At 36.9% G+C, this 26468-nt stretch overlaps 1 protein-coding gene across 1 annotated transcript in view; it reads left to right on the top strand.

Annotated features, from left to right (window-relative positions):
• MED13 (mediator complex subunit 13) overlaps positions 1-26468 on the top strand; it is a 55075-nt gene that overhangs the window by 2931 nt on the left and 25676 nt on the right. Inside the window, exons 3-6 of the mRNA XM_050908845.1 lie at positions 9205-9373; positions 23813-23958; positions 25048-25245; positions 26141-26335. Of these exons, the coding sequence (XP_050764802.1) occupies positions 9205-9373; positions 23813-23958; positions 25048-25245; positions 26141-26335 (708 nt within the window). The remainder of the gene's footprint in view (positions 1-9204; positions 9374-23812; positions 23959-25047; positions 25246-26140; positions 26336-26468) is intronic.

Here is a 26468-nt window from a genome sequence, read left to right on the forward strand (position 1 = left end):
ACTGACAATATTTATATTTCTCAAGGTGCCAAATTTGAAGTACAACATTATTGTTTTGAAAATGTTTACTTGTTGATCTCAATTCCCAAAGTAGATGGCTTTCCAGTTGCTTATCAGTAAGGTAAAGAAGTTAGGTTTTTAAACTATCTGTGTAAGTCTAGTGGTGAGACTATACTAATTCTAGGGGGGGAAAAAGAGTTACGTCACTCCAATTTCCTTTCAAATAATGTACAGTATTCAGATTACTGAAGTGTAAAATGAGACCAAGGTTTGGTGACCTGGTAACCAGAAATTGTTAATGCTGTCTGTGTTTGTGGGTAAGCTGAAGAACAAATATGAGTTTGAAGTGCCACTGAGGAAGTTGACTTGAAACGATTTAATAATGTGTGGAATTTTCATACAAAAATAATATGATCTGAAAAACAATTGACGCACTAAAATGATGTTTATTTCTTTGAATAATTGACTTCAAAGATTGGGCTGTTGCTTGTATTCCTGTCTGTCCTGGAACTAGAAACTTTGCATCTTAAATGGCACTTATATTGTAGGTTGCTTGATATCTTAGTGCATTTAAGGCTTCCTTATTTTGCCCTATGAATAACCTCCGCCTTGACCTGCAGGGAACATCCTTTGTATGACTGAGATGTAACTTAGACTAAATGCTGGTTTTGGCCTGGGCCTGCCCTGAGCAAAGACCAACACTTGTGCGAAAGTATCTACGTGAATTTTGTATGCTGTTGGCTGGTGGGATTAAATTGAGACAAATATGTTACGTTATTTTTTGAGTGGAAGGTTAAATAGAAGTTAAGTCATTTGGAGAGTGCATTTCTGCACTACCTGGCCATCAAAATTATTTGTTTGAGCAACTTTCTTTGCATTCTCTCTTGAATCTATCTACTAGTGATTTAGTAGAGAGGTGCCTTTTGAAAATAGTGGTGTTAGATCAGCGTGTATTTATGCTTTACGGAATTACACTTTTGCGCAGGTAGATAAGCACGTATCATCCTAGGTACTTACCAACTCTTAACCTCTCTTAGGGTGTAAGGGAGAGATAGTAGCGGATTAGTCTCTTCCAGCCATGTCTTTGCAATTGTTTTGGGTATTTTCTTTGTTCAGGTTGCCTGTAGATGTTTGCGCTTCAGTAGAGCTATTCCACACATCTTGCTGTTAGATATTTTTCTACATAAATGCTTATCACTCATGAGACTGTTACCTATGTTCTATGTGTAGATGTATCTGACATCTTGGTTTTGCAGGCGTGTTTTTGTCTCCTTTTAATTAAAAGGAGACGTTGTAATCCCTTAGAGTGTGTTAGTCTGCTTAGCTTTTCGGACCAGAACTTGATAAAGATATTAATCAGGTAGATTGTGGAGGAGATGGCTGAGGAGTGCCTGCACCTGCACTTTTTCCTGTTACACAAAATCTTAATGTGAACCTCATACAAGAAAGAATTATGGCTGAACCCAAACAATGTTATCTGACCTTTGTCATAGACCAAGTGGATTTTTTTCATTGGTGGACAATTTCTCCTAGTAATTCACGTTGCCCTGTTCTCCCAATGATTGCTTGTTACATTTTCAATGGGAAAGATAAATTACTTCCTAGCAGAGGCTTGTTACCTGCAAAATTGATTGGGAATTGTTTGCTGCTGAAGGTTAGGGTGCTGCCTCATTTAGAACTTTTCTACTCGGTAGGTGAAGAATTGTCCTGAAGAGAGGGGCTAGGAGCAGTATGTTGCTGCTAGTCTGTCCTTTATTGCCTACTGACAGACTTCTCTTGGGGAAGTGGGCCTTGAAAGAGCTGTAGTTAGAAATATGCCAGAGCAATGTTAATAACTTCTGATTCTGGCTTCCTTTGGTATGAAACTATGCCTGTTAAGGAGAGGTTGGTATTTTGACAGTTTTTGACTCTCTTTTTGTGGCGATTTGTAGTTTCAGTGAACAATGGACATTCAGTGTCTGGAACACATCTTGGTTATCAACCCTCAGGGATTTGAAATATGGCAGCCTTCAAGAATCCTTTCGTCCCCTTCCCAAGATCACTTCAAAAGGGAATGTACAGTTTTGTGGGTGTACATCTATGCATATCAGATTTAAAAAAAAAAAAAAAATTGTATCTCTCTTTCTTCAGCCTGTATATTCTAGAAGTTCATTCTTTGCCCTGGAGATATGTTTGAATGCCTGCTACTGGCTATATCTGAATTCTCGTATCAAGCCTTGGATAACTGTCTTGTTGATGGTCAGGGATTGTTGTTGCCTGGGGGCATGTCAAAAGGAGACTTGTTCAGAGATGCTGATTGATCAGTAATATTGACTTCACTCAATCTTTTTTTTCCCCCCCCTTTCCCTAGGAAGCTATTTACTGTATGTAATACCAAAAAAACCGTAAGTCTATTTCTACCCCAACATAGCTAGAGGCAGACAGAAGTTAGTGAAATGTTATTTTATTTTCTAACAACCTCAAAGGTTATGTTTTTGTTGTGATAGTGAGGCTTGATTATAGTAATTCCTGCAACTCAAACCTTAAAGTAGGACATCTCTTCAAATTTCAGAAGGCAATGGTCTCTCACTGGTCTGATGAGCAGTTATTTTATCAGATAGGTTCGTTCTTGTTTTAAAGTGGTTACCTATACGCTTGGATTTTTTTAAAATTGGCAGTAGATCGTTTCAGACCTGAGAACAGTTGGGTATGAATTATGTACAAGACATAGTCTCAAGGAAATGGTTACAATTTGATTAATGGTTGGATAAGGGAATGCTTCTATAAGCTTTTGACCTTCAAATTGCATCTTTTAAATGGTGAGCTATAAGATGCGTCTTTTTCATTCTGGTGTCTATTAAATCTTGTTAATTTACTTTAAAAATTAAAGAGTTTTGCTTGTACCTGTCATATCAAGTTAATCAGTTTTTGTTTGCTGAACAGTCTTCCTCATGCTTCTGCGAGGGACAAATGTATAAAAATAATGCTAGTCTTGGCTCCTTTTTGGGCTTGTAGGAGAGCTTGAAAGAATAAGGAGAAAGGTCTGTATACTGCTGCTTGTCTTTTGATACTGTATGGTAAAAACAGCAACAGTCATGGCAGCGAAGACTTCTGTGTGTTGTGTAGTTCTCGATACGTGTGCATTATAGAGCAAATCCTTGTCTCCAAACAAATCTGTGAATTGGTTGGTTTATGCTGATGTCAGCATTGAGTGTCTCATTACTTTTAATACAATGGAAACCAGAGTATGAGCCAGTTATCATACCGAGGGTTCTGCAAAAAAGCCTGCCAGTTGCAAGTAGTTGGCAAAGCGAGCTTTGAAAATAGTTCAGCTAGTGGCTTGCGTTTTTGGTTTGTTTTTTTTTTTAATAACATTTGCTTCCTAAGGCCATTTAACTCCTACAAAACAAAAGGATGCTTTCTTAAAAGTTTTGTGCCTAATGTCAGTACGGTGAGCTTAAGTAACTTGTCTGCAGTGGATATGTATGTTCCTGTGTATGTAATAAGAAGTCATTACGAATGTTCCTTGCTGCGTGGTGCATTGATGCTTTAGCGTTTCTTCAGTCCTCCATGTTAGAGATGTGTCCACTTAAGCAAAACTCCTGATAAGCGTTATGCAAAAATTACTGAAGCAGTCTTTGTAAAACTTCTGTGACTTGGTGTGAGTCTCAGCTCGAAGGTGATATTTTCCTTTTTTCCTTTTTTCTTTTCTCCTGACCAACATGCATGTGAACTATCTGTGGAGTAAGGTGAAAAATACTTTGTCACAGTAAATGAAGATTTTGCATCATATTACGTTGGTTGTATGTATAATGTCACATGCATAATATACCTGTATAAATAAGAGCAATGGCTCCATGGGCACTAAGGGTAAGATTTAACAATATAAGTAAAATATATCTGCATATGGAATTACTCAAAGACAGTGTGGAGGAGGATATTGGAACATTTAGCTAGAAAGTTTTTTCAGCTTTGCTTTTCTTGTGGCCATGCAGACCAGACCAGCCAAACTTAGGTCCAACAAATAGTGAAGGAAAGATGTTACCTTGTTATCCTTACAAACAGGCATAGCTACACACTTACAAAAAGGTCATACTTCTAAACTTTTAATATTTAGAAAAATATTCTGCTGGGTAGAGAAAGCATAAAACCTATATATGTGATGCTGGTAAAGGGCTAGCACTACAAAAACTGACTTGTAATGGTGCTGGATATTTTGAGTATGGTATTTTGGGCAGTAGCTCTTGTTTTGGCTTCCTTCTCAGTTGATGAAATTTTCCGACTAGTTTGGATATCTAGAGTCTTTTCAGTGTATGTAGATACAACTCTGCTAGAAACAAACTTAAGTTGTCTTACTTGGATTCTGAAGTTGGTATTTTTGAATTGTATTGAGTCCCTTTTTTTCACACAAGATCTGTTGCTTCTCACTTGTTTCATAAGGGATATAGGCCCTCCCAATTATTTTTCAGTAGGTTAACTGGGTAATTCTTGCTTTAGGCAATTTTATTTAATCTTAAAGTATTTGAATTTAAGCGTCTGCTTTTTTAAATAGAGAACTTTGCTTGAAGTGTTTCTGTCATATTATTACAATATTGTATACAGCAGCAATTTCACAGTACTTTGCTTATTATATTTCCCTTGTAATCTGAAGCTTATATAGGAAGTTTGATTGTATAAGTCAGTTTTGCATCAGTCTCTTTCTATAACTGGCATGCTGTCAAATGATGACAGAAAGGAAGCCTATGAAGGTAAGTAATACTTCTAAAAGATGCGTCTCAGTCATGATACTAAGGAATGGATTTTTCCTCTGTGTAATTGAAGTAATTGGGGGAGGGGAGGAATTGTAGTCCAAAGTGGAGGCTTGACTGTGATTTGTTTCTTTGCATAGTTTATTTGAGAGGTTCATTGAGCATTAGGAAGATATTTTTAATGGTATGGTAAACATATTCAGCCTTTTCAAGAATTGATGCTTACTGGTGTTTTGCTGATGCGGCTGGCTCTATATTAAAAGGAAGAAGGGGGAAAATCCGCATTCTTTAAAAGTCGTCTTGAAAGTGTCATTTTTAATACTGTATATTTCTCTGTTGCAATATAGATTAAGAAATTCAACATTGGTTTTCTTGCAAAAAACATACATTAAGCAAAGATCTGTTTATTTGTTAGCAATCCTTGATTAATAAATTTGGCTAAAGATCTGTGGGTAACAAATATGATTTAAAACATCTGACTTGAATTAAATGAAAAGGTTTAAAGATACTGCTTTTTCAGAATTCACTAAAAATTGCAAGGCTTTTGTATTCTGAGCATAATTCCAAACTCCTACCTCACAGTATGCTTGTCCAAGAGCACCAGAAAGACACAAGGCATAATCAGTAAAAATGAACTTTACTGTTCCAGGTGAACTGTATGAAGTACGTAAAGCAGAACATAAAAGTACTGAAAGCAAATAGCCTCCTACAACTGTTCCATTAAAATTGGATGGTGGTAGTATCAAGAAGGTGTTGACTGAGAAAGTTTGTTATTTATGTGTAGTATGAAAATTGCTTTTTCCTGGCCATTGTTTCCATTAATTCTTCATTTCCTGATAATTTTTAGCTTCATTTGAGGAAAACTCGCTGCCTAATATGCGGTGTAAAGAGAGAGGGAACTAAATTCATTATAGTGGGATGATATGTGTGTAACTTATTTAGTGGGTTGACATTATAGGTATGTTGGAGTTGAGTGGTTTGGACAGCTAAGAGAACTAATAAAAATAAAATATTTGTAACCTTCAGGTTGCCAGAGCACTTTTGTGGATAACACTTGTCTGAAGTGAAATTGTGGCTTAACACCCTCTTAAAATGAGTCAGCAACTTATTTTGGTTTGTTATCACTATCAGATTGAACATTTGAAGTTATTGTGTTTAAGAAAGATCAGAAGACAAAAGTGCCTCTTCCTCTCTTTCTCTTTTAAAAATGGTTAACTTTGTACAATTTCTATTAAGTAGGAGGATTTTTCTCATGTTGAGAATCAACAATTTGAATGAAGAAGAAAAATAGTTAGGAGATGTGAGCTGATGTCATATTTCTCTCCTTCCATCCGCCACCCTAAAAAAAGGGGGAGGGGGGGAATGACTAAAGAGACTTCAAAAAGACACAGAACACTTACTGCTATTTTTTTTGCATGAATTTGAATAATGTTCTGAAATGAGGGTATCTTTAACTGTCAACTTACTTAACCTTCCCTTTCTATAGCAAGATGCACTTCAGTTTGAACAGGTGGTCTTATTTTGGGTACCAGACGTTTTTCCTGATCAGTAGGCATCCTTTTTAGATATTAGAGTTTTAATTGTAATTTCCATCTAATGCCTTACACTTTCCCCGCATAGTAGGCTCATCTACTGGGGTTAAACCACGACATCTACGAGCTCTCTGTTTCAGCAATAAACTAAGACAGCTAGGAGAGCTCTTAGGAATTACAATCTTGTGCAAGTTCTTGCATGTAAACTTTTGTTCATAGCTTGGTTGTCAGCACAGCTATTAATGTTAAATGAAATACCTAGCACTTTGTAGTGTCTTCAGAAAACTGAAGCCTCTCCTTTGTGTCCATAGTATGACCATCAAAATAGAAGCTTTGAATTACACTTCAGTATCTTTGTGATTTCAGCATCTTTCTTCTCATTGATACACTAATATGTCAAAACAAAATTAGGCATAAAGGCTGGAAATGGCTCTTTCTATTTCCTCTTATAATAGGTAATTGATGCAGGGGATGTTCTTAGAATGATTTTTTTAAATTACGAGAGCCATATAGAAACCAACTATTTAACCTTTGAAATGGTGTGGAGTTTATTGTGCAGTTAAAGTCCAATATCATTAAGCTTTGTAGTTAATGTTTGCTCTATTGAGCTGCTTGTTTGCCACCAGTTGAGCAGTTTGTGCTGAGCAGCAAAGCTGCCTGTAGGATAGGGCTGCTCATTTGTGTATGTCTACAAATTTCTGAGCTGGGGAAAAATGTGTCCTCTTGGCACAAACATTTTATACCCTTTGACTTTGGACCTTTGCTTTTTGTTACAAGCTTCTTGTATGATGTTTCTTTAGTGAGTTACTGTATTATCTTGTAGCTTTATGTTTTTTAAAAACAAGATTTTGCTGAACTTCAAAACTGGAATAGGGTGGTGGGGTGGGAAACTCATGGTGAGGTGTCTTATTTAGGAAATGCGGTTCCTTGCTTTTCCTTGTCTTTACCAGAAAATTATTTCATGTAATGATTCATCTGTAATGATGCACACCTCCTCATTTACAAATTATGTGGCAGGTCTGTTTGCTCTTATTCTGTCCCTCAGAGAAGGATACTGGGAGTAATTTTCTTTGACTCACAATACTGATCTTGAGTGGAAATGTACTTTTACTTGCGTTCAATCTAGCAATATACAAATATGGCCACCACGTTCTGGTTGCAATAGTATCTTGGAATTCCTTTCTCTGTCATCTTTGTCTTAAATATTGTTTATTGTAATAATCTGTAAAGTTTTTTTTTTTTCTAAATAAAACTCTGAGGTGTCTGGTTTTCTACATGCTCTCTAATTTAAGGATCTGGAGACTTTAGTTAATGCTATTGCAACCTTTTAAGCTTGTAAGTGGCTTCCAGATAAAGGTGAAGTGGCTTATTTCAAAGGGGGATTTAAAATGCAAGGACTTGGCTGTATTACTGAGGTTTTCTGACCATCAAGCAAACCAGTGGAAAGCTGTTTGAACCAAAATCCTCTGTGAAAGAGGGGTGAACAGACAGGTCGCTATTATAAGACCTGTTGCACGGAGCTAAACCTGAACACAAGCCTCGCTTCTTGGAGGTGTGCAGAGAAGGCATGAGGGGCAATGAATGTGGGATATGAGCAACTAGTTCTAACTTTGAACTCTGAGTGGAGGTGGGAGCAGATGACCTCCACAGGTCCCTTTCAACCTAAATTATTCCATGACTATCCAGAGACTGAAGTAAAAATGTGTCTCCTTATCTGTGTCAGACAATCTTCTAGGCTCTGCTGCTACCTGGAGTATAAAAGCAGTGGCATTATAAGAATAACTCTGCTAGGTTAGTCCAAGGGGACCAGTAGCAGATCCTTAGGGATATATGTAAAACATGATATAAAAGGAATTGTAGGCATAAAGGTAAGATCTGATTGCCAGTAATTTAAGGACAAGATCTCGATTTTTCTTATATTATCCTCCATATTAGTGTGTGGCTGGGAATGAATGATATCACATATATACTGAGAGATACTACAGGAACTTTCAAATGTCCCTCATCTTACTTGTGTAATGTAATTGTGATGCCATTGTAATTCTTTGGACCAGTGCATATACTTCTAGGGCCCGTAAACTGTTCAGACACTGATTATGAGCCAGAGTGGTTGAAGGGATTACAGCTTCTTGTAATGAATCTTGTTTTCCAATTTGGCAAATCAACTTGGCTTGTGTAAGTTGGATTCCATGACTGTGTTTGATTTGTGGGGCACATGAGATCTCAGTGTTTCACTTCAGAATCCTATCAGTATGAACTGGGCTTTGTCTTTCTGCTTGCTGTTTTTCTCTTCTGTTCTATGTATAGATCAGAAAGCAGGACTAGCCTGCTTAAATATCTTTCTTTTTTATTTTGAATTAAAAAGAAAAATTGCAGTTGTGAGAGTCTTCTGGGGAGAATCAGGTTGCTCTTACCAGTTTTCTGAATCTGGATTTCTCCCCCCCCGCCCAGCAAATTGTTGAACACTGAGGGTCAGTTGATCAATGACATCTGTGCCCAGCTTTCCTCAGTCAGTGACAGCTAAAGATGCTAGGATATATTAAAAGTTTGGCTTTGAGCAATTTATTTTAAGCATAATTGTTAGCTGACTTTTCAGGATAAGTAATTCAGACTACCCAAAACATGAGCCACCTTGCAGACAGATCAGTATACAGTGATCTTGCAGGCTGAAATATATAACATACTGGTGCTAGTTGTTTCCTTTTGTGTACAAATAGCTGTCGAATCTTTTTTTCTTGTGGGAGACGAGATATTTTTATAGCTGATTACTTTTAGCAGTTATAAAGTGAGTAGAGTTATTATCTGAACGTTACAGGCTTTTTTCGGTTGCATGTTATGCTGTGAATGTCTTAAAAGCTTGTGGGAGAGAAAAGGATATTGTGATATGTACATGACATAATAGCGTGGAATTCAATGCTAATTTATTTTTTCCCTTTGCTTTATAGAAGAGGAAGATGGTGTTTGGGAGAATGGACTTTCTTATGAATGTCGCACTCTACTTTTCAAAGCCGTTCACAACCTGTTGGAGAGGTGTTTAATGAATCGGAATTTTGTACGCATTGGGAAATGGTTTGTGAAGCCTTATGAGAAAGACGAAAAACCTATAAACAAAAGGTAGGATGTTTTATTTTGCTTTATTAAAGAAGTTACAGGGTTTATTTAAGCTTCGTGCTAGAAGAAACATTTAATTAAGAGCACTCTGTTTATAGTTTGTTTGGGAACCTGGATCTCTGATCTTTCTTGGTTTTCTGCCTCTTCGGAGTTCTTCAAGAATTCCTTATGACGGAAGGAAGTAATACTAAGGGTAGTAGGCAGTCTCTTCTGTAGTGGTACTCATATAGAGACTATGGATAATAGGGATGCTGGAAAAGAAGCTAGGGTCTTGTAGAAAGGAAGAAAAGGATAACTGTGTGAAGAGATACCTGCTCTCTGGACTTGCCAGTATAGTGACTGGGACTAATTCTGATTATAAATACTAAGACTCATTCTTTGAGCAAGCGGGATCTAGAGAGCTATTTACAGGCACCATGTGAAGTTTGGATAAATGGCATCTTTCGGGAGATGTTGAGAAGAGAGTTTGAAATGTCAGCTCCTGGTCAGAAAGGTTGTCTGGGAACACTGGTATTAAAAGAATACATGTGGCCTCCACATTGAGGGGGAGGAGGGTGAGAGGAGAATTTTTGATCTAAATTGGAAGGACTTCTTCTCATGGTTCTAACATGGTTTGACACAGTCTATGTTGCCTAGCAATAAATAATGAAATGAATAAAAACTAGGCTAGCTAGAATAAGTTTAATCGCTGTTCCCAAATCAGCTTTTAAAATCCAAAGTAATTTAAAGCTTAGATGGTGGGGTTTTGTGTGTGGGGGGGGTTTTTTTTTGTGTGTGTATGTGCTAAATCTTGCATGCAGGAAATTTTTGAGATTAGTGGCTTTGCTTTTTGGGTGTGGAGTTGGCCATTGTTGGCATCTTCTGCAATAAATTTAAACTTGAAAGAAAATTAGAGCTGTTTTGGAGCAAAAGAAGCAGAAGCACATGTTTGTGTGTGTTTCTATTAGTAGCTGTGAACTGCTGCTTTTAATTTATGTATAAACTTGTCCTTTAGTTCTAGGCATCTTTCTCCACCCTGGTCAGGGCAAATGTTTCCTCTCTGGGGTGTCCTTGTCCCTCCATTTCTTCTGTGTGTCGTTGCTATAAATCGATAGTAAAGAGTTTACTTTTAACTATTTAGGCCAATATTGTCTTGGCACAGTCTGAGCTTTCCTCATTTGACGAACTGGTTTTCCAAATTGCCATTTGAAACTAGCATTAGTTATGGCATGGCATCTCTTACAGTAATTCTATAAAGCTCTCTGCAGCAGCTGGAAAAGCTGATGAAAGCTTTTAAAATAAAATAGTAGTGTTTGTTTAATTTGGAGACTCTGATTCTTTTTTTAAGAAGGTCAGAAGGTCAGCATGCTTGATGAAAATAACTGAAGGAACTGTGTGCTTACCCACACAACAACTTCATCATAAGTAGTCCAGAACTACTGGAAAAACATGTAGAAAGATTAGACAGATCTGTGCGAGACAATTTTGTTGAAGAGAAGTCTCAATGTTTTCTAACAGATAGCTCAATGATATTCTGAGTACTGGCTTTTGTGAAATGAAGTGAGGGGAATGGTTAACAGTTGTGTATACTCGTGGCGTATTTGGCTCATCTCTTCTAGGAATATCTAGAATTTGGATAATCTATACTCACTGGAAAGTTAGGCTGTTCAGAGGTATCAATTCAGGCCTCTGCTGCTCCCAGCAACTTCCTATGGGAGAAACCCAAATGATTGAAATAGGTGCTTTGTGATACCACCTCTGTAGCTAGAAAGTGTGTCACTCTGTGATTGAGGAGGAAATGTCAAGTGGAATGGTTTGAGTGGATTTTGGTCTCTTGTATGAATTGGAATACTCTTCTAGTCAAAAGGGACATTTCTCTCTTATCAAATGTTAAGTGTGACACTGGAGCAAACTCAACATAAAAGGACTTGCAGCCTGCCAGAAAATGCTCTGAATGTTGCACCCGGGGTGCTAATATGTGTCTTACCAGACAACTGGTATTAAGGTTTAGTTTTTGTTAGTTCTAGACAACTTTGGCATATTTTTCCTTCCGTAGGTTCCATTTAATCAGCAAGACCTATACTAAGTTTATCTTTTTTTGTAGACGTGGCTGACTTAATTAAAAAACGAAACAAACCATGAACAGCCCCTCCCCAAAGCCATTCTTCTGTTCATGATTATGGATGCACATATCTTAAGAATCAGAACAGTTTTGAAGCTATATTTTTGTCTTTTGGGCATTTTTACCACCTTTCAAGTAATAGGAATAGTAATATTCATAATGCTAACTTCAAAAGCATGTCATGCTACTTTCTTGATGTAGGAAGAATAGAGTCTTTTTCAGAAGACTTTCTGTTTCTTCCTCTGTTAGAAATATATATATCTCCCTCAAAAGTAGTGCTTCTCCTGTGTAGAAGTGGCCACAGATGAATGGGGCAGATATTGCATCTGTCACAGGGAATAAAGCATTTCTGTTCAGGAAGGTTTTAATTACTTCTCTATATTGCTTGTGTGGATTAAATGTATATCTCATTCCTAAGGAAGAAAAAAGTTACCCGTGGTGGTGTTGATATATTTTTATTCATTCTTTCCTTCTTAGAAAATATTGAATAGTGGGAGAAGTACAGGAAGAAACTGCGTGTACCCAAAAATAGGAAGGTTTTGCCCCACTCTCTGGTATCCCTGCATGAGTGTTGTCTTGCTTCATTTCAGACCTTGTTACTGTTATCTTTAGTGCCTACTTCCATCCCATGTTGCTATGTATGCTTTGCTTTCTTTGGAACTGTTCTTTGCATTAACATTCAGAAACCCTGAGTATAGAATTCATGTGCCTATATAATTTAGAGGCGCTTAGTATACTGGGGATACGAAGTCTGCTACCGGTCTGCTTCAGATCATAGTTTATACTACCCTGCACTTTGGGGCTTGGCTAGCCGCTATAGACTTGTTCTCTGTGTATTGTAACTACAGATTTTGATAAGGTTGGTTGTTCTTGCTGGCAGTCTTTAGTTTCAAAGACTTTGATTAGAGACTGAGTAGTCAGTGCTCTTGGTGTTGGAGGTAACTTTGTAACATGTGCTTTCTGGAGCTATGGTTGAGTGATGTGCGGGACCTTAGTCCCACTTTTTCCCTTTCCTTCTCTTTGAAGGATGTGTGAATAGAGCTATTTCTTTTATTTGAAGCTGATCCCATCTAGATTTTTTTTGAGTTCTGTTTGAAAGCATGTGGTTCCAGAATGTGAGATTTTCTGTTATCTGGTCTCCCAACAATAGAAGTCAGTCCTGTTGTGCTTTTCATATGTATGTGGTAGTGCAACAGACTTAAGGCTGTGATTTCTAATAGGTGTTTAGCTGTGATGACAGATCCTCAGGCAGCCATGGCTTCCTGTCTGTTGTTTTTCCTCCTTGTATAAGGTTATATTAAAAAAAAAAAAAGTCCATTTCATCATTGTGTTGCATACATTTTAATTTTAAAAGGACAGTCCTTAATGTTCTTAAACTAATGCCACTGTGGCATGTGAGTAGATGATCAAGAAAGTAAGAATTACATCGTTTTAAGTGTTCACTGTTTAATTATGTTTAATGATGTGACTCCTAAAACAAACAAACTAACTTATTAAACTAACCTCATATTATTGTTTAATATCTCTTAAAAATTTTGCTATGGAAAAAGTAAAAACCTCAGGTGTTCGCAGTATGCAGTCACATGCTGCATGTTGACAAGGCTGGAAGGTAATAACCATGACCTGCTCTTCGCTCCCTCCCCCTACTTCTCCCCAGTCTAAAACCAGCATTGAGAAAAGTGAGACAGTCATGTATTTGGTGAAATTTGATCTGTTAGAACAAGGCACGATTACCATGCCTGAGGAAACTGTCTGAGGTTTTCAAGTATGCTAGTTCCACTTCTGTTTATAGATAGGGCAGAAATGGAGCAGCTAACTCCCTAAAGCGTGTGTGGTGGGCTTTTTGTTGTTGCTCGTTTGTAAGTAGGCAATTTTCAGTTTTCAGGAATGGGTGATGGGGGTCAGCAGGAGAACAACAGTAGAATAAAAGACTAAAGAGAAGGTTTTGCTAATGGTCTTAATTGTAACCAAACAGGAAAAAAAAAAATCATTGCCTCGGTATTTGTCACAACCTTTTTCAGTCACTTAAAGCAAGGTAGATTACAGAAGCTCAATAATGTGGTTTAAATGACTGCATATTAAATAACAAAGTTTGACAAATAGGAATGTCATTCTCTTTTCTCCTTTCTAACCTATTGTGTTGTTATTGCCATGTTCAGAAATATAGTTGTGTATGCTTTATTCAAAAATCCACCCTATAAATGTACGAGACAGAGATTGTGATCTGCTGCATCTGATTGTCTGTCTACCTTTTCTGGTTAGACTGCTCAAATAACAGTCTTTGGATGAGACTTTTCCTCTTGCCAACTGGATGCTAAAATAGTAGCGTATACCTGGAATAAATACGATAGGAAACTTGACAGATTAAACATTATTTTAGCTACAGTTCCTTAATGAAGAATAAATCTGACACTCCTAATGAAGCAAAAGTATGAAGTGCTTACGTGGAGGATATCTCCTGAAGTTTCGGTAATAAGTACAACTTGCTAAACTTTAACATAATTGAAATACCAGTGAGCAAATAATTGAGTAATCCTGATTTTGTGGGAGGATCTGATAGACAACTGAAAATCTAGAGTACTAAAAGCTACTATATTACTTGTATGGTTGCTCTTTTTTTTTTTTTTTTTTTTTTTTTTCCTCCTTGTAAATAGGAAACAATATAACCAATTGCAGTGGGTGGTAAACCAGAACTTGTGTCTGACAAGTTCAGTTAAAAAACAAAACACACAAAAACACTAGAAAAAACCACCACACACCCAAAACAAATTAAAAAAAAAACCAAACCAAAAAACAAAACCCCACTTGGAAAATCATAAGTGATAAGCTTATCATAGCTTACAAAATGAAACTTGCTGCACAGGTTTCACAGGTAATGCTGTTTAACATTAGTCTGGGTACAGGATTTTATAATGCCAGACCACTGTTCTTTTATTTTTTTTATGGAAATACTATTTTAGCTACCTGATGTAAATAATAAGTGTATGACTTCATGGGAAATGACTGCTGAAAAATATTCTAGATATAAATTTGGTTTTGTTATAAGCCTTTGTACATGTAGTTATCTTGATTTGAAGGTGCGCTTGTCATAGTTCTGTATTTTTTTTTCTCTCTACCTCATCTTGCCGGGAGGAAGAGGTAAAACTAGCCACGAAGGATGTGATTCCTGAGTTTGGTGCAAGTGTGTTGGCAAATCTGCAGTCTTGAATGGCTGTGGTGGCAGCGTGGGGGGGCGGCAGGTATTTTTTTTCAGTTGGGCCATGGAAATGGTCTTGCTGCCTACTTCAGAAATGTTTGTATTGATAATGTAACAGCATGAACGAGATCAGCTATTGTCTGGTCTTCACTGCCCTTAAGACAAAGGGAATGCTATGCTTTCGGTCCTGAGCCCGCATTTCTGCCTTGTCCCCCTGTTTGGCTACCTTTCTCCCCATTTCCCATGGGTCTTCTTTCCATAGGAACAGAGTAGTAGAATGATGCTGTGAATTATTATTAAGGAACAGAATGAGGAGATTTCTGGGTGCTAAAGCTCAAAACCATCTTCATACTTGAGAGAGTTAACTATACAAGAACAACATGTAGCCACAGGTTTTGCATTTATTTCTATATATTTAATTTGAAACCTTAATAGCTGAAACTATAGGGCTCTTCCTTGATACTGCTGGAATATTTTCTAAGTCTGCTCAACTCTTTTTGCAGTGTAAATTTCCTCCTTATGTTAATCTTTAAATCAAACAATGTCAACGTTTTTTTACAACAGCTCTAATGAGGCTGTTCTGGCATCGTGTACCGGCAGGAGAGCAGGTGATGTTTTTCCTTTTACTGTAGACAGCTGGAATTGAGAGCTGCTGTAAGTAGGACAGTGCAGGATAAACAGCAGGAGCTGAGAGCATTGATCACATGATTGTCTCTTTGGAATATTGGGTTGCTACAGAGACTACAAGCAGACAAATTTAGCACTTTACATCACAAAGCAGTTTTCTCTTATTTAGCTTAAGTTACAGTGGTAGTTGGTTCATCAGGAAAAACAAAAAAAATGATATGGCTCTTGGTTTTTACCTTTCAACAATAAATCTATGCTCTTCTTGTTCACTGCACAATAAGATAATACAAAAACCATACAGATACTTCAGATTTTGTTAAATGAAAATTTTATAATGCATTTCAATTTTGAACTTTGAAAAAATCTGGCTTAACAAGATGTTTGTAAATGTTTCAGAATGGGAAAGAGCAATACATTGAAAGCTGTTATACTGTCTTTGAAATAGAGTAATGTCTAGCTATTATCTGTTTCCCAAATAAGTTTTGGATTCTTATTCTTTATAGCACACGTATATTTCATTGTGAAAGCTCAAGTTCAGATAATTGAGATTTGCATCCTCAATAATTAAAGGATGCTAAAATATAAGACGACAGGTTTATTAGTCTCATTTAAGTTTTGAAATACAGGAACATGAGCAAACTCTTTTTGTAGTATTGCTTATAATTGTTGTATCTGGAGAAATATATACTTTTTTAATGTGTGTCTATATATAAACTTATAGTTGCATTCTGAAAAAATCAGTTTTGCTTCTTTGTAAGATGTCATGCTACAGTTCTAGTAGTGTACAAAAATAAAATCATTTTTTGTTTCAACCTTATTTTCATTGGGATGAAGCTAAGCTCATTAATAAAGTTAATTTTAAAATGTGGAAGTCTTTAAGGTGAATATGACTTATTCTGGAATACAGGTCACTTGCTACATTTGTATTTGTTTCAGTGCACATAACTTGGTTATGGAATAAATAAATATTTTTAACTCGCAGGTCTAACTAAAATCAAAACATCCTCAGCTATGTGAAAAATATTTTGGAGAGCCTTTTGACAGTAGTCATTAATGATGTGCTTTGAACTGGAAGTTTTTTTTCTACGATGCTATTAGCTATGTTTTTTGCTTTGTGTTATCATCAAAATCAGCTTTCTGCTATATTTACCTTCATGACCATAGGAAGTTACTCGGAGATGCTTAGAAAAATGTCTACTGTTCCATCTTTTTGTCAGTAGTTAGAGAAGCATCTATATTTCGAGATCTTATTACTTCATGTTAAGATACAGAATACGTAACTTGCTAGAAAATGTATCTGGGCATTTGTTTAGATTTCTTTGCGCTTTCACATTAAGGATATTAATGCCACTGTGTCTGCTTGAAGGGCAGATCTCATGATGGGGCTGATACAAACTCTGATGTTATAGGGGAACTTGTAGCCAAGGGCAAGAAAGGCATGTTTGTGAATTGATTAATGATGATTCAAACTCTTATCATAAAAAGTAGTACTGCAATGTAATGAGTATGTATGATAGCATGTTCTTCATAGAGAACTAGGAACTAATGTCTCTTGTCGTCTATTTCCCTCAGCCCCCAGCACTTAAAAAGCAAAACACCTCCCCCAAAAATAATTAAAACAAAACCAAAGAAAGCTCCTGAAGTATTTAATTATTGAAACAATTTGTGTACTTGCCTTGTGGGTTTTTTCTTTTTTTCTTTTTTTTTTTTTTCCCCCCCCTTCATTTCTTAAATCAAGAAAACCCAAATATTTTTCCCGGCAGTTATTTTTGGTGCTGTGTTAATATAACAATCTGATTTTAGTATTTTATTTATTTCATATGTTGCTTATTACAGCAAATTTCCTGCTCCATTCTAGTCTGAATTAAGATTGTGGAGTTTTGTAATTCAGGATTATGGATGGTGAGTGGAAATTAAAGATGCCATGTTTAAAATAAGATTGGTTGTTGAAGCAGCATAGGTGTGAAGGTGGCTGCATAGAAAGCTTCTCTTCATTAGTGCATTGTAGTGTTATGGCTATACCTGGAGGATGTATGTAGTCACAAAGAACTATTCTGAACAAGTGCTTACAAAGAAAAGGTGGTAGATGGGTTGTCTTGAGGGAGTTGCTTCTGCTTTTCTTCTGTTAGCTCAGAAAGCCTCAAGTGGCTTGGCAGCTTCACTCTTTCTTCTCCATGATGAAAAGCCCTAGAGGGTTGCCTGACAAAGAACAAAGCGTATGGTGTAATCTGTCATAGAATAGAGGACGATGTAGTGCATGTTGAGCATGTGGTCAGGTATGTAATTCCTCGAGACTTATTCTTTGGCAGTTATGTTTTGTTTTCTATCCTATGTTGGTTGCTATAGTGTTGTCTCTCAACTTGGTTAAAGGAAAAAGAAAACACCAACAAAAAAACCCCTGAATATGAAGGCTCTTAGGGCTTCATGGTGTGTGTGTGTGACCTTAAAACTTTTTTCTGTTTAAATTTTTATTTCCAAAAGAGCCTATTTAATTGCAAGACTCTGTTCTCCAGCCCAAGAATTTACTACAGAAGGCAACTGTCACCTTTTAAACAGGAACTTCTTTGATACTTTAAATTTATTTAAGTGGCATACCAAAATAGTCTGTAGTGAAGAATAACTATTTGGAGATGCTTCTATTTGGGCAGCTATGATGCATCAGTTGGGAACTCTCAGCTCTATTGCTGCTGCTGATAACTGTCAGCCAGTCATGATATATTGATTCTTGGTCAAAACGCCCGGAAGGATTCTGGGTGCTGGCCAGTATGTACCAATTTTTGGCAAATAGTTTATAAGTCTGAAATACTGATGCATATTAATTAGAGACTTAAAACTGTAGCTGATGTGTTTGTGGTCCTGAACAAGGTGTGTTCTACCCCATTGAAAGGGAAATGGTAGAATCCTAATTGTGACAGCCATTAGTTCTGGGACAGTAATTTTACTTTGCAACGTCCATTTTCCTCATCTAGGAAACGGCAGTAGAAAGTGTATCGCTTATAAGGATATGGTAGATATTTTGGTAGGGTTAGCAATGCTTTGACTTGGTGAGACACTCTTGGTTCAACTCAGAAGTAATTTACAAAGACAATCTAGGAAAATATGAGATGCTAATTATAAAGAAACCCCAACCAAATGAAAAAAAACATTCTCTCTTTCAGTTGAAACATTTGGATGCTTTTTTGAATTTACTATTAAATGTGCTACAGGGTTTTTTAGTTGGAGACTTCCTTGTTGCTTCTGATGTTGCAGTCTCCTTGCCTTTCAGCTGTAGTGTGGTGCCAATTTGAAGTGTTCAATCTAGTGAAGCGTGGATTAGTGAGGTTCTAATGCAGCTAATGTTTGTGAAGCACTTTGAAGATATAAAGCTCTACGTAAGTACTAATGTGGAGGAAAAACCAGACCTAATTACCTTTTTATCAAGAAGGTATTTTCAGATTTGCTAATGGAGATGTAGAAACCTCATGTATATGTAAATTTTAGTGTGCTTTCCCCTCTTAGCCTTCAGTTTCTCTTACAAAGGTAGAAGTAGAAATTGCATTGAAATTGTCCACATCGGTTTCTGTTTCTTTTCACATAGAATCATAATCTTTTGTCTCTGAAACTAAAACATCTTTGTTTTGTATGATTAGAGTGAAGAGGGAGCATGGGGGAATCAAAAATGTTTTTTATACAAATGTATTTTAATGGAGCATAGGTGAGGACTGAAGGTTGCTTAAAATAGCATCGCTTCCAAAGAGCGTCTCATTTTATTTTATCTTATTTTTATTTTTAAAGTTGCTTTCAGTATTGGAACTCATTCTGACTGGATTCTAGTGTGTTCAGATCAAAATTCATAAAGAACACTCATTCGGATGACACTTCCTAACGTCTGTATTCAGAGATCAGTTGGAAACTGAATTATTGATATTTCAGTTCTGTGATTAGGACTCTAATGAAATTTAAGTTAATTAGAAATATTAGAAATATTAATGGGGTAACTTCATATTCAAGGTCAGGCAAGATAATGAGATTTTTGGGAGAACTAGGATTTTGTTTTCAGAATTTTCTGTTAAAATTCTGTCCTTTGCTCTTATGTCTTATGTATGCATATCCAACAATACCTGATTGGAATTGTAATAGTACAAAAAAAAAAAAAAAAAGAGGGGGATATCAATACGAGCTTTAAGACAAGCTATTATTTTTTTGCTGTATCTGCACCTTAAGGACTTCACTGATTCTCTCTGCATGCAGGACAAAAGTTCTGAGCGTTGAGGTATAGGTATTTTTTTTATATTTCAGTTATGAGATGCTCTGCACAAATTATCTAGTGATCTTCTGAGCTACTTAAAAAAATGTCTGCAAATAAAAGCATAGGATGAACTCTCTGCGTTAGCAGGCAGGAAACCACCAGCTTTCTTTCTGTTATTGTGTCCTTGACTGAATTGTAAAGGTAACTTGCCTATTTACCCCAAAGTGATAAGTAGGTAAATTTTTTGCTTGATTAGGATTTTTGGCTGTGAGGTGAGTTATTGAGAATAAGAGAGAAAGACTTAGAGGAATTGGGCGGGGTGGAGGGGAGAGAGAGATACTTTAATTGGTTATCGTAAGGTTTGAGAAGGTTCCTCCTAAGCTGAGGTTGAGGCGGCATTGTGTACTAGCAGTCAGTCTCTGGAAACTTAAGGAATTGGAGAATGTACAAATGTATTAATTAAAAACAAAAAAATATAAAGCATGCACGTTTATAGAGTTTCTTGCTAAGTCCGAAAAACGGTGTATGTAGGGGCATGCAGTAACTTAAGAGCTCTGGTTCTTTGTTTTCCTTCCTCCTTTTGTCCACTCCCCTGCAGAGAGCTTCAGTATGGTTTTGATTTTTTCTTTAATTAGGATTCTTCATTGTATTTCTTGTGATTATTTCACATACATTGATATTTCCTAAAGTTTTGTAACCTAACAGAAATGATGTTAAATGTGAAGAAACAGTTTCTGAGCATGACTAGCTAGAAAGAAATTTAATGCTAAGTTTGAGTACATAAAGTGTTAGTTTGCCTTTCATGTTAACCTTTAGTTTAAAGAAGACTCATGTTTTCTGGAGATACGGTGTGCACCATGTGGAAATCTGTTTCCCTTAGCTTGAGTTTGACAGCACTGTTTTTACTGTGTATTTCTACTATGAAACAATATTATCCTATTGTGCATAAAATGACTTTGCTGCACCTCTGAAAGTACTGAAACAAAAACCTGAGGTGGTGTGCATCATTTTGCTGTTTAACACTTAAATTTATAAGCAGAATTAGTGAAAATTTTATAATGTTTGGATTTTCTAGAATGAATTATACCATAGCAGATCTGCTCTCCCTGCCGTACAAGTAGTGTGCTTGCAGCTTGCATGCCAAAGCTGGTTGAATGATGTCAGTGACAACAATGGCTACTCTCTTACTTTATTATTTTGTTGGAAACTTCTCCCCTGCTGAGTGGGGGGAGAAGAGAGCTCTAATTTGGGGGTGGGGGGTGGGGTGTGTTTGGTTTTTTGGATTTGGCTTTTGCATGATGACCTTGAATTTTCCTTGCTGCTACTTAGGACTAGTTTTGCAGTGTAATGAATTGAAATGCTTCTGTTATCATGCTGATGCTTCTCTTTGTCTTGTTTTATTTGAATTCCATCAGATTATGCTGCAATTGTCTGCCCTTTATCGGGGTAATAATGTGGTATTTACAAAAGACATAGCTTAATTGCATTTAAAGTGTATTTAAAGAATATGTGCTTTTATTTTTAAACTTTGCCTCACTTATACTAAGCTTCTAAATTGTTATCTGTCACTTAGAACCAAGAACACTATCCACTCTTTCACCTTAAACCATCCAATATAATTGTAAAATAAAATTCAATTTGAAAATCAGTCTTCAACTATTTGCATAAGGATTAAAGTTTAATCAGATTTCCCTATAGGAATTTAGTGGTGTTTGCTAACCACATGACTTCACTTGAACTTGCAATCATCAACAAGATGCTTAGCTCCATCATCACTGCATTTTGGAAACTAACTTTACTGGGATTCCTGAGCAGTATGTTATTTCATCTGCAGGGAGTATTCTGTCCAGAGTTGGATTACTGAAGCAGTTGTGCTACGTAGTTGTCAATGAATAGTGGTAATTCACTCGTATGTCTGGATCCTGGCTTTTTTTTTTTTTTTTTTTTTCCTAAAACACAATTAAAACTGAACAGCAGATCAGCATACCACCGCAGACTTGATGCACCTTGAAAACTGTTACAGTTCAGTCAGGGCCAGCCACTTAGAGCAGTTCCTCATTGAGTTCCCTTCATGGCCTGCTTTAAGTTACTGTAATAAAAAATGTGCTGCGTTTCCTGTTCCTCCTTGAACGGTTTGTGGGTTCTCTCATCCTTGAAGTGTTTTAGGTCCCTAATTTTAAATTTGCTGGTAGGCAAAGCTGTGTATTTAATACTGTAGCCTTCTTTCTTCTCATTGTAGTGACTACTGTGGTGGCTGCTCTTTGAGCCTTTGGGGTGAGACTCAGTGAACCGATTTATCTCCATTTTCATAGATTGAACGGACTGTGCCAATTTCAGAAACTCTTCTTTTTTTTTTTTTTTTTTTCTTTTTTTCTTTTTTCTCCTTACTGTTTACTGTCCCACCATCTACCTGCTGGTGGAGGAAAGAAGCATCTTGGAAATGACGCTAAAGATATATCCAGTAACTGCACCTGTGGAGGTTGCGTTTTGACAGGGTTGCTCAGATGCTTGGAGTTTGTCAGTTCTTCATGCCCTGGAGCTCTGTTTGTATCTTTTTCAGGAACGCAAAGCAAGTTTTGCGTTCTTATGCTGTGGACTAAGAAATGCAAGCATTTCATGAGGTCAGAGAGCGTGCATGCGATCCTGGGTGTTAGTGGATGGGGTCTGATTTTATTTTTTGGCGAAGCAGTGGTGTTGCGTTCATACACTCTTTTTAGGCTACAGTAGTTCATGGAGTGTCTTTTCCATTTGACCTTGCAAAAAATGCACTAGTATCTGCTATTTTGACTGACTTAATTTAGTCTGTTTCCCTTGACTTGTTTCTTTTTTTTTTTTTTTTCCGTGACTGAGCAGGTGCTTGATGCTACCCTCCTTACCGAGAAGGATTTATTTTCTGTTCAGTAGTTTATGAAGTATTTTTAAGGTTCTCCTTGTCTTTGTTTCTTCTATTACTGAGATGGTGGATCTAATTTAATGTCCAATGTGAATAGCATCTTCTTGCTTTTAAACATCTGTTCTTTTCCTATGGGAGTGTATTAGTCTGGCAGACGCTTCAGATAACTTGTAGCTAATATAACTGAAAATTGCTGTGCCTGTACAACTTCTTTAAAAAGGGAAAAAAAAGTGTTTTTTTCAGATGGAACTGGATATGAAGATGTACTGCTTCTGTGGTGTCCTGACAGGGATCTGCTTTTTTTGCCTTCCTGCTCTATTCCTGCTGTTTAATTAAAATTTATAAAATATATTTCACATAAACCACCGAATTGATTTGGATGCAACATAAAATATTTTGATAGTCGTACTTGCAGGGGTTTATCTATATTTTCATAACAAAACAACAACTAGCAGAGCTGCAAAAATTGGGAAGTCTCTGAAGCACGATCTTGGGACATAGACGATTTCATGGAGTTGCTAACTAGTAGCTATGTACAGCACTGTGAAAACAGCATTTAATTCAGAGTTATATGAAGGAGATGTTTATTGTTGGGGTGTTTTCTGCTGTACAGGACTGCTTATTTTTTTTCTAAAATACTCTGGACTGAGAGAAGCTACAGTGAAGCATCTGATATTAAACATTGATATTTGCTTTAATGACTTTAACAGTGACTTAAGCTTTGGGGTTTTTTTAGTTGTATCTTCCCTTTTGTGTGTAGGTATGGAATTTCATTTTTAGTTACTTGATTGGCTTCAGGAGCATGAAAATAAGATTCAATTTAAAAAAACAAACAAAAAAACCCACTTCTCAAAGCTGCTGCCATTCTTCTTCCTACTTTTAAATAAGTGACTTGTTGGCTAATACTAAATACAAATCTTAAAATCTAAATTCTACTTAGTGGATCTGTGACAGGAGAACCTAGATATGACCTCATTAAAATTAATATATGTTCAGAAATATTTTTATAGATTTTAAACAAATATATAAGATATAAAAGTATTAAGTTACAGTTTTCTTTGTCTTGCAAAAAAGTTGTGTTTTAAATTTCCTCCAGACCTCAAAATATAAAGTGTCAGTCTAAAGAGATTGAAAACTTAGTGTCTGTTGTTTTCTTATTGATCTTTGGGTTTGTGTCTAATGCTGGAATACTTTGTAAATGCTCCAAGGGAATGTGTATTTAGCATTTTATTGCTATTTAGATAGAAGGGACTTTTGATTACTTCATTAATGAATATTTTGGGAGGAAATGCCTTCAAAGTAGTGAGAAAGCCATCAACTTACTTTAAGCTCTATACTTAGGAATTCTTTTTTCTCTCCCTTCTACTCCTGCACCCTCCCCACTTCTCTTTCCCCAGCGAGCACTTGTCCTGCTCATTCACCTTCTTCTTACATGGAGATAGCAATGTTTGCACCAGTGTGGAAATCAGTCAGCATCAACCTGTGTACCTGCTTAGTGAAGAACACCTCACTCTCGCCCAGCAGTCTAACAGCCCTTTTCAAGGTAGGTTTTGCCAGTCAGTACTGAGTATTAAAATGAATCAATCCTTTGAGTTGCTCAGAATGAGGACTTCTGGCAAAGACTGGAAGTGGGAGCAGAGGCGTTATCTGTTTTGTATTGATTACACACTCTCCCCAAATGTCCCCTGTCTTGACATAGTCAAAAGCCAGTTGGTGTGTCTCAGGTCTTCTGCAGGTGGATGATTTCCATATTCATCTCGTGGCATGTAGCCAAATAATTTGTCTTCACGACACAATAAACTTAGCTTCCAAGTACTATCCTATTGGTGACTTAAATATTTTGCTTTTTCAACAAGCTTTATAACCCCCGCGTATCTTCATTGATCCCTCTTTTAGAAATCCATTTCTGACTCAACGTACTTAACCTATTCGCTCCCCCTACCCTTTTTTATTTGGCTCTTCATTGCCTGTAAATTCCTTTGGTTCCACCAGCAGATGCAGGCTATGCTCTCGAAGACAAAGGAGTGATGGGGCCTGAGTCTGGTTAGTGGGCTGTTTGATCATTCCCCGTCTCAGACACACTTGTGTTGGCTATAGAAATCAGTTCTCCTGCATGACCACACACTGCCCTTGTTTATTAATGCTCAGTGTCCAAACTTGCTTTTTTTAATGCAATTTAACAGCAGCTGTGCTTTCCTAATATGGACAAGACTAAACATGAAACAGATTACTTCCCTGTATATACATTGTTGTTGTAACTGTACCAAGCAGAATGAAAGGATGAGGAAACACCTTAACTCTGTCAGAATTTGAAGTAGTGTTTCTTTATCCCACCTGTATGTTAGAGACTCCTTGCCAGCCAGGATGAAAACTTGCTTGTTGCTTGTTTAAATAGATTAATTTGTAATTGTTATTGTGGTATCTTGATTCTTACAGTACACATACATTTAACAATGTGTACCTATTACCAACAACTCGTGCAGTGTGGTAAAATGTGATTAGAGTGCATTCTGACTTACCGATGGTAAGTTGTTTATTTGGTGTGCCTGAAATAACAGTAATGCTATTTCAGTGGGGAAGAGTGAATTTTGGTTAGATATAATCTCCAACGTATTTTTATTTATCTTTTTAGTTATTCTAAGTCCCTTCGGATTAAATGGCACGCTCACAGGGCAGTCATTCAAGCTTTCTGATTCATCGACAAAAAAGCTTATTGGTGAATGGAAACAATTCTATCCTGTCACATCTAACTTGAAGGAGGGATCTGAGGAAAAACAAGAAGAAATGGATTGGGAGGATGATTCTTTAGCTGCTGTTGAAGTCCTTGTTGGTGAGTGCTCTGATTAGCTTTTAATTACTGAAATAAGCTAGCCGGTTAGGTCTGCAAAATTCTGAATGCAAAATGACCCTGTTTTATTCTTTTTGCAACTGCTGTGGGTCTTTTGTTTTTCTGTTTAATGCTCAGGCCTGTCTAAAATGAGTTGCTGCTTAAAGTGGGTTTTGCAGACCTATTAGTAGGAGGTGTTTATGTGCCCTGAGAAGCAAGATTGTTTTTTAAATAAATAAATAAAAAACCCTGGACTATCACTGTTGACATCTGAAATGCATCAAAAACATGTTGTACTGTTTCAGATTCTGTGCAAATTCAAACGGAACAGACGTGCCTTTCAGGGATGTCTTCAAAACCACAGTCCTGGAGAACTTAATGTACTCAGGCACTGCATTTATCTGCTGCTGTTCCTAAAATCTAAGCCCCTGGGACACAGTAGTTTGTTCCTCTGCTGTGGGCTATTGACCTTTGATTTGCCAACTAATGCAATAATTTCTCTGTAATGAGTGTTACAAGCTTGTATTGCAGTGGTGGCTGGAGACCCTGCTGATGATGGGGAGGGGAATATTGTCAGTTTTACACGATACTAAGAAGTATGTTCTCAGTCTTCTTTATAAAGCAAAATGACAGAAGCAAGTAGTACCATGTAGATGCCAGGGCTGTCTCTACCTGTATATGCAAAGCCCTTTTTATTCATTCATCCAAATCTTCTGTATAAAGCAAATCATAAGGTAATGATGAGGGTGACAACAGAGACTTTTTGTCCAAGGATAACGCTTTAGTAGGTAGAAAGGGTAGGTAAACTTATGAGTGACTGGTAAAATGATCCATTTGTTGATTATTTTAAATGTAAGTTTTTGGTAAACAACTGTAAAATCGACTTGCTCTTTTTTAGCTGGTGTGCGAATGGTATACCCAGCATGCTTCGTTCTAGTTCCTCAGACAGACATCCCTGCTCCTAGTACTGTAGGGACGTCTCACTGTTCAACTACTTGCTTGGGTGTCCACCAAGTGCCTGCTTCCACAAGAGATCCTGCCATGTCTTCGGTAACTCTGACTCCACCAACATCCCCAGAGGAAGTCCAAACAGGTATAATAAAATGAGCTTCTGCATGTAGGAAATAATTTTGATGGCTTCTACTTTAAATCTAGCAGTGTTTGGAAAGGATTCAGATGTTCTCTGTACAACTGCCTTGTTACCAAAAATCACATTTCTTTAGTCA

This window comes from Gymnogyps californianus, chromosome 20 (assembly GCF_018139145.2).
Source record: "Gymnogyps californianus isolate 813 chromosome 20, ASM1813914v2, whole genome shotgun sequence".
NCBI classification, from domain to species: Eukaryota; Metazoa; Chordata; class Aves; order Accipitriformes; family Cathartidae; genus Gymnogyps; species Gymnogyps californianus.